Consider the following 14,972-nt stretch of genomic DNA (forward strand, 5'->3'; position numbering starts at 1 on the left):
TTTCCCTCTGCTACTGCTTCCCGCCTATGTGAGGACAGGAAACAGTAACAAAGAGAAAGCTTTCAGGCTGCCAAAGACAACATAACATAGTAAATGTTTACTTCACTCACACTGCTGGTGGCCCAAAGAGTGAAAGAGTAGCTGCCTGGAAAGAGAAGCATTGGATCCCGCAGTAGGAGGGCTGGAACCCTTGACGGCAGAACAGGTCACTCAAAGTCTCTGTGAGACGCCATTGGCTTGAGGGTCTTGCAATGAAGACCACTGATCTACAATATTCAGAATATTAGGATACATGCATGCAAAACCCTCTCACCAATCCAGGAGGAAGGCATCTAAGGTTAGTTTGGCATGTCTTTATTTGGGAACAGAACTGAGGTACCTCTCTATTCCAAAAAGAGCTATCATTAGGTTCCACATTCCTTAAAGATATTAGCTACTCCCAAGTCTACGGGGTCACATGTGTGTAGTACAAGGTTGAAATCTACAAGAGGGTGAGAGCAGCAGCCCAACCTTACTTCCACAACCAAGGCATATGGGAGAATAAGTAGCTTCCATGATACAGGGCAGCGGCAGAAGTAGAGTCATCAGGGCAGATCCAGGTCTCAGTTAGTGCGAGCAGATGAAGCGATTGAGAGATAAAGAGGTCATGGTTGTAGGGAAGCTTGTTGGAGATAGAGGGGGCATTCCACAGGGCATATGAGAAAGGGGGGGTGGTGGAGGAGGAGATGAACAGAAATAAGATTAGTGACACTGCGGTGTGACCAACATGAGTAGGGTGGGAGTTGGTTGGGAGGATTATGGTTGGGGGGTTGATATCTCCACAGACAGCAAGAGGAGCAAGAAGAAAAGAGGTGAGCTTGAGGGAGACTGGGGGGAGAAGGGGGACGGGGGCTGCTATGCTGCAGGCAAAGTGCATGCAGGGAGAATGGGGATGGCTGAATGAGAGGAATGAGGTCCTGAAGCTCTAGGGCTGAAATGAGGATATTGGACAAAAGACAGGGTGAGGTAAGGATTCAAAAAGTGTGTGGTGTTGAGGTCAGTGGTTTGGGGTGAAGGGAGAGATTGGGGAAAGTTAGTATTAGAGGAGGAGGTGTACAGAAGCCATAGTGATGGCAGGGGAGAAAGGAATTCTGGGAGGAAACTGAATATGGGCCAGTCTAAGAGCATGAGGGCGATGGGACGCATAAGAAGGTTTACCTGGAGGGTTCACGCTCAATAGACATGGTTATCTATTAAGTATCTGGGTCATTTTCTGCCCACATCAGTAAGTGCCTTCAAGAGTACTGACCATAGCTGGCTGAAAATCAGTCTGATTATCTCTAGCAAAAGGCCAGAATGCATTTCACTTAAAATTTACAATCACAGTAGTTTAGCCAAGCAGAATAGTTGATATTCAAACTTACTTGCTCACTGGCTTTGGAGCACAACAGCTCTACTTCATCCAAAATAATATGACAAATTCTTACAAACAACAAACTCTGATAGTCAAGCAGCCTCAAAAGACTGTTTGGTGTTGTTACAATGGCCTCACCTACATTTCAGAAAATGAAAGTAGACAGTATCAATTATAGTTTTACCAATTCTACAAGTATGTTATACTGTATATGCAGTGACTAATTCTATTCAGGCAGCTCCCGCAAGAAAGAATGGGGCCCACCAGCCCAGCAACTCCACAATATTCTCTTTAAAATAAGTTGCAGCATTATCCCTCTCCACCTCTCTCTAAGATATATTCTTTTTTGCTAGCCAAAGCAGCATCTTCCACTGCCTGGATGAAGTCTTACAATAACAGTCCAAAAGGGTAGAATACAGCAGAGGTATCAGTGGGTCTGCAGACAGCACACAAGAGGTCGAAAGGAGCAGATCAACACTTCAAAATGATATAAAATTCTGTATTTATTCAACAATGGAAATCTCACAATAAAATGACTGGGAGGTAATAGTGCTGGGGCCACTTGATAACAGTGATCATAATATGATCAAATTTGATATAATCCCTGGAATACTTTCACACAGGAAATCCAATACAGCAGCATTTAACTTTAAAAAAAGGAGCTATGATGAGGAAAATGGTAAAAAAAAAACAAAAACAGAGGAGCAGCTGTAAAGGTCAAAAATTTACACCAGATGTGGATGTTATTCAAAAATATCATCCTGGAAGCCCAGGATATATATATATTCCATTTATTAAAAAAGGAGTAAGGAAGACCAAATGGCAGCTGGTGAGGTTAATGGGTGATTGGGAAGGAAGCTATTAGAGCTAAAAGAGAATCCTTCAGAAAGTGGAAGAAAGATCCAACTGAAAACAATTGTAAACAGCACAAGGAATGGCAAGTCAAATGCAGGGCACTAATAAGGAAGACAAAGAGACCTCGAAAAGAAGATTGTGCTGGAAGCAAAAAAATCTTTAGTTATATTAAAAGCAAGAAGCCACGAAGAGAATCAGTTGGACCGCTAGACAACCGAGGGATAAAAGGGGCTCTCAGGGAAGACAAGGCCATAGCAGAGATATTAAATGAATTATTTGCTTCAGTCATCACCGAAGAAGATGTGGGGGGGAAGTTACCAGTGCCAGAAATGGTATTCAATTCTTATGAATCAGAGAAGCTCAAATAAAACTCTAACACTGGAAGAGGTTAATATTATCAATCTGACAAACTGAACAGTAATATATTGCCTGGATCGGATGGTATATATCCCAGAGTGCTGATAGATTGAAAAATTAACTTGCAGAGCCATTGTTAGTCATTTGTAATTTTTCTTTAAAAACCAGCATAGTACCAGAAGACTGGAGGGTGGCAAACATGACACCAATTTTTAAAAATAGTTCCAGAGGTGATCTGGGAAATTATAGACCGGTGAGTCTGATGTCAGTGCCGGGCATAATGGTAGAGAATATCATAAAGAACAAAATATCATAAAGAACAACATAAACGTGGATTAATGAGATAAAGCCAAAATAGATTTAGTCAAGGGAAATCTTGCCTCACCAATCTACTGCATTTCTTTAAAGGGGTGAATGAACAGGTAGATAAAAGGTGAGCCGGTTGATATTGTGTATTTGGATTTTCAAAAGGCATTGACAAAGTACCACATGAAAGACTTCTGAAGAAATCAGAAAGTCATGGAATAGGAGGTAATATCCTATTATGGATTAAGAACTGGTTGAAAGACAGGAAACAGAGAGTAGGTTTAAATGGTCAATGAGTAAATAGTGGGGGTTCAATAACAAAAAAAGTCTCAGAAAATTGTGATGTCAGAATCAAAAGGACTAGATTTGAGGTTTGCGTTCAGCTGAAACCACAATTTGAAAAAAAATCCTATGTCCAGCGGACACAGAGTCTAAAGAGGTACCTTTTACAGTTGGCTGTCACAAGAGATGTGGATCTTGCAAGACTTGTGAATTTACTCTTGAATTGATTCAGAACTTTGTGCATCCTATCACTAATGAGCTTTTCCCATTGAAACACCACTTAAAACTCTATTTTTGTTGTTTGTGGTCAAATGTCCATGTCCTAAGATCTATTTTGGTCAGACCACCCACAGTTTCAGAACTAAGATTTGGTGAGCACAGAAGCAGTTTGAATTGCAAACGGGTTGAGGAGCCCCTTGTCAAGTACTGCTTGGAAAAGATACTCTGTCTGCTTTAAAATGCTGCATTAGAGACCACATCCCTGAGAATATGTTAGGCAGTGACAGAAAATCCATCTTGCTGAAGTGTGAGCAGGAATGGATTTTCAGGCTTTGGTCTGAAGAGTCGGTAGGTTTGAATTCCTGTGTAGAGTGGCATCTATTTTTTTGAGCCAATAAACTTCACAGTATGATATCAGATTTTCTGGCGTCAACAAAACTCAATCCACTAACAGCCAGCTGTGCTTCTTGACAGTGACCACAGAGTTAATGTGCCAAACTGAGTAAGTATTATCGGGATCTTGGAGGGGGGCTTTTGGTTGGAACAAGCTGCAAGTATCTGAACCTGTATCTTTATATACATATTTTTTAGACGAGCCTGGTTATCCCTGAAACAGCCATAGTGAAATGCTGACTGGCTATCGTTGGCATGGGCTCGGTGTCTTTGCAAGCATTCAGACTTTGAAGAAGGTTGGCATTCATGTAAGCAGTCACATCCTGAGAGCGAGAGTCTCTTCAGACAAGATAAGTGAAGACTTGTGATTTTTGCTCGAGACTTATTTACATTTGTGGGTGCGGGATGTTATTTTTGCCATGAAGTTTACATTTGAACATGGTGAATGGGTTTTTGGAAATTTGAACTGAAGTGTCCCAGAGGAGGTTTTTATGCCAATGAGGTTGTGTTTATAATCTGTCTGCCTAAAAACTTTGGTGCGGCAGGTTATTTTCTGAAGCTTTTCCTCCTGTTCTCATTGAAGTTCAAAAGAACCCATTCATTTTTCAGAGGCTGAACATGTATTTCAGCTTAAAAGAGCTCCTCTGATTCTGACATCACAATTTTCTAATGAGGCTTTTACTTTTTTTGGTATTGAATTGTTTGCACACTTGGTCTGTAAACATTATTTTGTTCACTATATAGTGAGGTTCCCCAGGGATCTGTGCTCGGACCACTGCTTTTTATCATATTTATCAATGATATAGAAATGAGAATAACTAGTGAGATAACTAAATTTGCTGATGGCACAAAGTTATTAAATTGCAAGAAGATTGTGAAAAATTGCAAGAGGACCTTGTAAGACTAGGAGACTGGGCATCAAAATGGCTTTAACGTGAGCAAGTGCAAGGTGATGCATGTGGGAAACAGGAACCTGAAAGCACAATTACTTACTGTAACAGGTGTTATCCAGGGATAGCAGGCAGATATTCTCACATGTGGGAGGTGACATCATCCACGGAGCCCCAATGCAGACAGCCTCGCAAGCAGACTTGCTTGTAAAACTTTAGAAAGTTCGCGACTGCCGCACCGCACATGCGTGAGTGCCTTCCCGCCCGACATAGGGTGCGCGTCTCCTCAGTTCAGATAGTTAGCTAAGAAGCCAACCAGGGGAGGTGGATGGGTTGTGAGAATATCTGCCTGCTGTCCCTGGATAACACCTGTTACGCTAAGTAACTGTCCTTTATCCCAGGACAAGCAGGCAGCATATTCTCACATGTGGGTGACCTCCAAGCTAACCAAAATGGAATGGTGGGAGTGTTGGCAATTTAAGAGAATAAATTTTGTAAAACTGCCTGGCCAAAATGACCATCCCGTCTGGAAAAAGAATCCAGACAATAATGAGAAGTGATGTTATGAACCGAGGACCGAGTAGTAGCTTTGTAAATTTCCTCAACAAGAGTAGATCTAAGGAAAGCTACTGATGCCGCCACGACTGACTTTATAACTCGACTCTGTAGATACAGTCCAGCCTGAGTATAGCAGAAAGAAATGCATGCAGCCATCCAGTTGGAGATGGTATGTTTGGAAATTGGATGTCCCAACTAATTTGGATCAAAGGAGATAAACAGTTGAGGAGCAGATCTGTGTGGCTTAGTGCGTTGCAAGTAAAAAGCCAAAGCATGCTTACAGTCCAAAGTATGAAGACCTGTTTCTCCAGGATAAGAATGAGACTTTGGGAAAAACACTTTTGGTGAGAATTTAGGATGAATATGGAGGACCACCTTGTCACGATGGAATACTGTGAAAGGTGGGTCTGCTAATAAAGCTTGTAGCTCACTGACTCTGCGAGCAGATGTGAAAGCAATGAGAAAGACTACTTTCCAAGTGAGATATTTCAGATAAGCCAAAGCAATTGGTTCAAAAAAGGCTTCATCAATTGAGTAAGAACAACATTGAGATCCCAAACCACTGGAGGCAGTTTGAGAGGTGACTTGATATTGAAAAGTCCTTTCATAAATCTGGAAACCACAGGATGAGCAGAAAGTGTTTTCCCTTCAATAGGCTGATGAAAAGCAGCAATTGCACTGAGATGAACTCGAATGGATGTAGATTTGAGACCTGATTGAGATAAATGCAAGAGGTAATCCAAAACTGAAGACAAGGAGGTAGATTGAGGCTCCTTGTGATGAATGGTGCACCAAGCAGAAAACCTAGTCATAAGAACATAAGAAGTTGCCTCCGCTGAGGCAGACCCTAGGTCCATCCTGCTCAGCGGTCCGCTCCCGCGGTGGCCCATAAGGCCCATTGCCTGAGCAATGGTCTATACCTATCTATACCCCTCATTTCTAAATGTAACACTGCCTAGTGGTAGGCCTCCTAGAAGCCTCTAAAATGTCCTTAACAGACCGAGAAAACTATAGTGGCAGTTAGGTTGAGAGGCACCAAGCTGTCAGGTAAAGAGATTACGGGTTGGGATGAAGCAGAGATCCCTGACTCTGTGTAAGCAGAGAGGGAAAAACTGGTAGAAGTAGTGGATCCCTGCTGCTGAGTTGAAGTAGAAGGGAGAACCACGGTTGTCTGGGCCACTGAGGAGCAATTAGAATCATGGTGGTATGATCGTGTTTGAGTTGGACGAGTGTCTTGAAAATGAGAGGAAATGCATACAGAAACCGATTCATCCATACCAGAAGAAAAGCATCTGCCTCGAGGCGATAAGGAAAGTATATCCTGGAGCAGAATTGAGGCAGTTTGTTGTTGTGGGGAGATGCAAAGAAATCTATCTGAGGAGTATCCCACTGAGAAAAAAATGTGATGGAGAGGCGAGGAATTGAGTGTCCATTCGTGAGGTTGCAGAAGATGACTCAATTTGTCTCACCTTGAATATATACTGCTTTCAGAAAGGTGTTGTGAAGGACTGCCCAATTCCAAACCTTCTGAGCTTCCTGGCAAAGAGGGAGAGATCCTATTCCTTGACAAGTCCAAAACTCCACCTCACAATATTCAAGAAAGAGATATATGGCTGAATCCATCAACTTAGAGCAGCCACCTCCAATATATTGCACATTCAAAGTTCAGATAAACAGTCTTCTTCAAACCATATCAGAAGTAAGACAAATCAAAAATATGGAATAATCCTAGCAGTCAGAGTGAGGACGCTGAAGAAAGAGTGCCCACTGTGAACCCTTGAAAAAGCCCTCTTGGGCGAAACGGATCCCGTTGGGGACATGCTAGTATCTCTGCTGTATTGAAGAAAATAAATGATTGGATTATTCCATATTTTTGGTTTGTCTTACTTCTGATATGGTTTGAAGAAGACTGTTTATCTGAACTTTGAATGTGCAATATATTGGAGGTGGCTGCTCTAAGTTGATGGATTCAGCCATATATCTCTTTCTTGAATATTGTGAGGTGGAGTTTTGGACTTGTCAAGGTTGATTTACCTCACTATCATCTTCTTATACCTTTTGAGAGATCCTGTTCCTCCCTGCTTGTTGACGTAATACATGGCGACTTGATTGTCTTGTCTGAATGAGGACTACTTGATCGTGGAGAAGATGCTGAAAAGCTTTGAGAGCACTGAAGATTGCTCTGAATTCCAACAGATTTATGTGACACTAACGATCTGTGTTGGGCCAATGGCCTTGAATACGGAGACCATTGAGATGAGCCCCCCAAGCGTAGGTCGAGGAATCTGTCATGAGGATCTTCTGATGAGGCGGCGTTTGAAACAATAAACCTCTGGAGAGATTGGAAGCGAGCATCCACCAGTGGAGACTCTGTCTCAACGAATGAGTCACTGTAATGTGGCGAGAGAGTGGGTTGAAAGCCTGCACCCAATGAGATGCCAGAGTCCACTGAGGAATTCATAGGTGAAGTCTGGCAAAAGGAGTCACGTGAACTGTAGAGGCCATGTGACCTGGGAGAACCATCATGTGTCTCACTGAAAATGAAGTAAGGGATGACACTTTGCAACAAAGTTGAATGAGAGCATCCTGACGTTGTTGAGGAAGGCATGCTCTGAGTTGCACAGTATCCAGAACAGCTCTGATGAACTGTAGAGTTTGAGAGGGCTGTAGCTGGGACTTTGGAAAGTTGATTTCAAACCCCAAGCTTTGGAGGAACCAAGTAGTCCGTTGGGTCGCTACAATAACCCCCTGAGATTTTTAATCTTTGATGAGCCAATCGTCCAGATATTGGAAAACCCGAAGACCATGGTTGTGCAGAGCTGCTGCTACTACCACTAGGCATTTGGTGAAGACTCTGTGAGTGATGCCAGGCCTGTACTGAAAATGATGATTTTCCACCTGAAATCTGAGGACCTTGCAAGAGGCTGGATGAATGGGAATGTGTGTATAAGCCTCTTTGAGATCTAGAGAGCATAACCAATCATTCTGATCTAGAAAGGGATACAAAGATGCCAGAGACAGCATCCAAAATTTTTCTGACAAGAAATTTGTTGAGTATTCTGAGATCCAAAATAGGTTGCAGATCGCCCGTCTTCTTTGGAACAAGGAAGTAACGGGAGTAAAAACCCCTGCTTTGCTGTTCCAGGGGAACTTCCTCGATGGCACCGAGATGAAGCAGAGCTTGAGCTTCCTGAAGAAGGGCAATCTGGGATGGATTGGAAGGATACTCTCTTGGGGGAAGATCTGGAGGAATCTGGATGAAATGAAGAGAGTAACCTTCCCTGATGATAGAAAGGACCCAGAGGTCAGATGTAATGAGCTCCCATCGGTGGTAAAAAAGATGGAGACGGCCCCCTATGGGAAGACGAGAGGACAAAAGCAGAACGACTGAGGTTATGCTCTGTGTTAGATGGTCCAAAAAACTGAGAGGCTTTAGGTGCAGCAGAAATCTGAGGTTTTTTTTGCTGCTGCTGTTGCTGTTGTTTCTTAGGAGGCGGCCTTGAATAAGGAGCTGCTTTCTGAGGAAAACGCCTCTGATAGGAAGGCTTATAACCTTTGGCAGTGGAAGGCTTTGGCTTTGGTCTAATGATGGAAGCAAAGGACTTCTCATGTTCAGATAATCGCTTAGTAGCTGCCTCAACAGAGTCAAAGAACTCATTGCCCTGGCATGGGATGGTAGCTAGACGATCTTGCAGATTTGGGTCCATGTCCACGGTGCGAAGCCAGGAAAGATGACGCATGGCCACCAAAAAGGCAGTGACCCTAGAGGACAGTTCCAATGCATCATATGCAGATTGAACCAGATGTATGCGAAGCTGACCCAGAGAGTTGTATAGTTGTTAAAACTCTGGAAGTCGATGTTGTGGAAGATATTTGAAAAAAAATCAGGCATAGAAACATTGAGTATGATAGCAGAAAAGGGCCGGCGGCCCAACAAGTCTGCCCACTCAAGAACCCTCCCTCAGCAAATTTGCCTCTCCCATGAGTCTGTTTTTAAGCATGACTTTGTAGCAACCCCACTTATTTGTCCCAACGTCTCATGAAGTCGAGCTACTGGCCCCGACCACCTGGCGTGGAAGACCATTCCATCGATCAATCAACCTTTCAGTGAAGAAGTATTTCCTGGTGTCCCCATGAAATCTTCCCCCTTTAAGTTTTAGCGGAAGCCCTCTTGTCGCCGTGGGACCCTTAAGAATAAACATTTCCTCCTCCATTTCAATGTGGCCCGTGTTTTATTTAAATGTTTCTATCATGTCCCCCCTTTCTCTGCGCTCGAGAGAATATAGGCGCAGTCTGGTCAGACGTTCCTCATAAGGGAGATCCCTAAGTCCCGAGACCATCCTAGTGGCCATTCTCTGGATTGACTCCAGTCTCTTCACATCTTTCCGATAATGCAACCTCCAGAACTGGACACAGTACTCCAGGTGAGGTCTTACCATGGATCTGTACAATGGCAGTATGACTTCAGGTTTTCGGCTGATAAAGCTCCTTCTGATGCAACCCAGCATTTGTCTAGCTTTTGCTGAAGCTTTCTCCACTTGATATGCAGCTTTCATATAGTCCCGGATGAGTACTCCTAAGTCCCTTTCTGCAGTAGTTCTTGTCAAATTTTCATCGTTCACCAAATGCTTGAGATAAGATGTAAAGACAAAGTTGTAGTTCAAAACTCTGGTTATGACTGAATTTTGATACAGTCAATGACCAAACTTGTCCATAGTCCTGCCCTCTCTTCCTGGCGGGACGGTGGCGTAAACCTTGGCAGGATTGGTCCTTTTTAAAGAAGATTCCGCAGGAAGAGACTAATGGGATAATTGAGACTTCTCAAATCCCTTACAGTGGACCATCCTATATCGAGATTCCAACTTTGCTGGCACAGCAGGAACAGAATATGATGTCTCAAGATTTCTTTTGAAAGTTTGAGAAAGAATGCCTTTTATGGGTAATTTAAGAGACTCCCTAGGAGGATGAGGCAATTCCAGCTCTTCCAGATACTACTTGGTGTATTTTGAGTCAGATTCTAAAGAGATGTTAAGATCCTTACTCATTTTGCATAGAAACTTAGTAAAGGTTACCTGGTCTGAAGAGGTATGACCTCGTTGAGGAGAAGGTGATCGAGAACCCCTCAAGGTACCTCTCATAGCAGAGAACAAAGGTGAAGCCTCTCTGGAGTATTGAAACCTGAGATCCTTAGGCAAAGATGAGTCACTTCTGGAATGTGAGGAGAATCTTAAGAACTCGACTGACGAGAGTGGCGAGATTCCACAAAGAAACGAGACCTGTCTCGATTAGAAGACCTGGGCTTCGATGAATGTCTCGACAGATGATGTGGAGAATGCCTTGAATCACAGTCCCGTGATTGAGTCAGCTTCAGTCTGCAAGATGAATGTTGAGGCGTCTTTGTCCTTTGTCTCGAGAAGGGCAACGCTTTATGTGAAGAGATAGGACTGGAAGCCGGAGTACGAGGTCGAGATACCAAAAAGGACTCAACTCTTTGTAATAAGGTATCTCGAGGCACTCTCAAGAACTCGACTCCTTGTGCAGATTCATCTGGAAGCACTCTTAAGGACTCGACTCCTTGTATAGAGTGACTAGGTGGAGCTCGAGGCACTGCCAAGGACCCAAACTCCTTGTAATACTGCTGAGTGCTCAGGCTGGAATGCAGGAAGCAGAGTGGAGACAGGAGTCAATTTGGCAAGCATGTTACCAAACTCCTGATGCAGAAGTCTCCAACATATTCTGCAAAACCGGCACCGAGACCACTGAATCTAGTACATTTGGTGCAGCTATAGTCTCCGAGGAAGACGACCTCGAGGAAGAATGATGTCTCGATTTTGAGACATGTTTCTTGGGGAGCTTCAAAACCACCGGTTCCAAGGATGGCATTGGCTTAGCTACCTTACCTGAGGGAGACAGTGAGGATAACAGCTCCTCAAGAGATTTAGCTGATTTCATGAAGACAAGGACTTCCCAAACAAGAAAAGTTTGATTAAGGTTGAGGTGAACTGTGGTAGCCCCATAGAAGACTTCACTGGGTTCGGGGTCGAGGTCGGACTCAAGGTCAGGGCCTTAGGAAAAGGCCTATCCAATCCGCCAAATATTTTTTCTACCTGAACTCTACGACGTTTAAGGCAGGGCTGTGGAGTCTGAGTCTGAGTCGAGAAGTCGGAGGAAATTTCAGGTACCTGGAGTAGGAGTCGGAATCAGAAGTACAAAAAACTGAGGAGTCGGAACATTTATCTACCGACTCCATTTTTGAACTTGGCATACCAATCACGAGCGATTCTTTCAGCTATAGCACCCACTATATACACAGCACAAATGTTGCGAGCAGCTTCTGCGGCCTTAGAACCTTGATTAAAAGCAAAAAGAAGGTGGTGTCGAAAATGCTCATTTCTCTCAACTTGACATTCCATTTTAACGATCTGAAAATTAACCAGTGCTGTGGAGTTGGAGGAAATTTCGGATACCTGGAGTCTGAGTCGGAAGTACAAAAAACTGAGGAGTCGGAGTCGGAACATTTATCTACCGACTCCACAGCCCTGGTTTAAGGGCTCGAGTTTGAAGCATAGCACACCGGGCACACGACTCCGGACAATGGTCAGGTCCTAAGCACTGTACATACTAGTTGTGTGGGTCAGTGAGGGAGATCACGAGCTAGCACTGGCTACACTTCTTGAACCTGTGACCGTCCGGGACATAGAATGAAAACCAGCCGCAGCTAAATCGAAGCCCGGCGGCAGAGACCGTGGGTAAAGCCCCGCCGTGACATGAAGGAAAAAAGAAACAGAAATTATTATTATTATTATTTTTTGAAAGAAAATGAAACAAGCAATAAACACAGCGACCCTGTAAAGAAAAATACACGAGCAGAACTAAGTCTAGCACAGAGCGTCGAAACGAGGACTTTTCAGCTCCGCGGAAAACTGAGAACAGAGCAGACGCGCGCCCTACGTCAGGTGGGAAGGCACTTGCAAATGCACGGTGTGGCAGTCACAAACTTTCTAAAGTTTTACAAGCAAGTCTGCTTGCAAGGCTGTCCGCATCGGGGCTCCGTGGATGACGTCACCCCTGCATGTGAGAATATGCTGCCTTCTTGTCCTGGAATAACTATAGCTACATGATGCAAGGTTCCACGTTAGGAGTCACTGCACCAGGAAAAAGATCTAGGCGTCATCGTTGAGGACACGTTGAAATCCTCAGCTCAATGTGCGGCAGCATCTAAGAAAACAAATAGAATGTTAAGAATTATCAGGAAAGGAAAACAAAGATGAAAATGTTATCATGCCTTTGTATTGCTCTCGAATACTGTGTGCAGTTCTGGTTGCCGAATCTCAAAAAAGATATAGCGAAATTAGAAAAGGTACAGAGAAGGGCAATGAAAATGATAAAAGGAATGGAACAACTTCCATATGAGGAAATGCTAAAGCTACTAGGGCTCTTCAACTTGGACAAGAGAAGGCTCAGGGGTGATATGAAAGAGGTTTATAAAATATTGAGTAGTGTGGAAAGGGAAAATGTGAATCACTTGTTCACTCTTTCCAAAAATACTAGGACTAGGAGGCATGTGATGAAGCTACAAAAGTAGATTTAAAACAAACTAGAGAAAATATTTCTTCACATAACGTGTAATTAAACTCTGGAATTCATTGCCAGAGAATGTGGTAAAATCATTTAGCTTAGTGGGATTTAAAAAAGGTTTGGATAATTTCAAAAAAAGAGAAGTCCATAGACTATTTTTGAGATGGCTTGGGGTATTCCACTGCTTATTCTAAGGATAAGCAGCATAAAATCCTTTTTACTATTTGGGATCTAGCTAGGTACTTAGGACCTGGGTTGGCCACCGTTGGAAACAGGATACTGGGCTTGATGGACCTTCGATCTGTCCCAGTATTGCAATCCATATGTTCTTATGTCTATTATGACATACTTTTTTTGCTTCGATGCTTCTTCTCATTCCATTAATTATCACTGAAAGACATCCTAACTCTGGACCTGTCCTAGCCCTGTCCATAACACCTCCAACTTGCCCCTTTACTATCTGGACAAACTACAGTGTAAAAGTCCAAATTCTGCTTTCTGAAAATTTCAATTTGGACATTTTCAGCAGAAGGGCTTTGTTTGGCCATTTTGAGACGTCTATCTGCTTTGAAAATGAAGGCCATAATGGAGGGGTTTTTTGTACTTTCAAAGCTGTTTTTCAAGTCAAAAATGTGATTTTGAATAAAAATAATTTATTTGTTCACAGACCCCAAATAAGTTTAAATATGAAAGTCTAGCACAGATTGTTTTTTTAGTGTAACACTTCCTGAAACTGCTTTAAGTTGTTTCTGATATGTGTATCTTTAATCCCAGATTCACTTGGAAGGTTCTCTTATGCAGTTTTCTTTAGGTTTAATCATTTTTTCTCTCTTAAAACCCTCTTTTTTTAATAGTAACTTGATGCTGTTTGACCTTGGGAGAGGAAATGCATTAAGGCACGACTCAAAGACTGCTTTTCAAATTCTGTTCATTTGGAAGTAGATGCTGCCACCTATATACAATTTTAAAGTACAGTACTACTGGGTGAGAATTGCTACTGCTTTGCTTGTACTACATACCCATTGTTTCTTAAATTGCTTTATTGTTTGTAGTAATTATTATTGATTATCATCTGTTCATGTGTTTTATTTTAGCTTATCTGGAGATGCTCCATAATTTTTATGTGATCGTTGAATTCCTGTAAATATGTATCTTTTATATATTTTAGATACAAGCTTTTAGAATTGTTATCTATATTTATTAAGTTAATACTGTTGCATCTCTAGTTACCCGACGCAGCCCTCTGCTTGCACAAAATGTGGTCCATGTAGGGCATTTTATTATGTGAGATCTCCATTGTTGAATAAATATTTTACACCATCTTGAAGTGTTGAGCTGCTCCTGTCTTTTAACAGCTGCATGAATTCATTGTTGTTATATGATACTATGGCCCAGCAGGAAAAGGTGCTTCTCCAGCTTTTGAAAAAGAATAATTTCATAGAGAAAGGTGAAGGGAGATGCTGTTACAAGTTATTTTTAAATAAGTTATGTCTGCCTTCTGTTCTACTCTCCTCATTTAGCTTTTGGGGTGATGTGCTGGAGTCCCTCCACTCCCCCACCACCATCTGGGGGCTATGACATATTTCTTTGGTAAACTGTACAGCCTGAAGCTAAAAAAACAGAAAAAAAGGCTATTAATAACCATAATCAACATAAATGTTATTTTATTACTATCTTTAAACTTATATTTCCCATGAATTAGTATCATATCTTACATCCTCTTGGTAGTTTCATATTTTTCGCTTCTTCTTTATTCAGTCCAATTAACAACAACAATGGATTTAGTTGTCTGGAATCTTTGCCATACAGAAGCAGCAGATCAAACACATGGTGTGCTTTCTTCCACCCAGGACATAAAAATAAAACAAGCGGCTATACATATAAAAATAAAAGAACATATTTTAAATGATGAAGACCAAAGCTTTATCAAAACACTGAATGCAGTTTTTTTTTAAATCCAATTAACAGAAAAGTAATTCCAATGCATGTGACACAGAGTAGAAAGTTGATGCTGCTCATCTGTAAAGCAAAGCCACTCACCTGTAGGAGGTGTTCTCCAAGGACAACAGGACACATGTCATATATGGGTGGCATCATCAATGAAACCCCCACCCAGATGCTTCTCAGATTTTTCAGAAGCT

At 42.3% G+C, this 14,972-nt stretch overlaps 1 protein-coding gene across 7 annotated transcripts in view; it reads right to left on the reverse strand.

The window, feature by feature from the left end:
* Nucleotides 1-14,972, reverse strand: part of TDRD12 (tudor domain containing 12) — a 231,110-nt gene that overhangs the window by 114,126 nt on the left and 102,012 nt on the right. For all 7 annotated transcript variants that reach the window (XM_033940266.1, XM_033940270.1, XM_033940268.1 and 4 more), the window contains 2 exons: nucleotides 14,547-14,703; nucleotides 1,404-1,531 (listed from right to left, as the gene is read on the reverse strand). In XM_033940266.1, the coding sequence (XP_033796157.1) occupies nucleotides 1,404-1,531; nucleotides 14,547-14,703 (285 nt within the window). The remainder of the gene's footprint in view (nucleotides 1-1,403; nucleotides 1,532-14,546; nucleotides 14,704-14,972) is intronic.

The sequence above is a fragment of the Geotrypetes seraphini genome, chromosome 4 (genome assembly GCF_902459505.1).
Source record: "Geotrypetes seraphini chromosome 4, aGeoSer1.1, whole genome shotgun sequence".
Classification (NCBI taxonomy): Eukaryota; Metazoa; Chordata; class Amphibia; order Gymnophiona; family Dermophiidae; genus Geotrypetes; species Geotrypetes seraphini.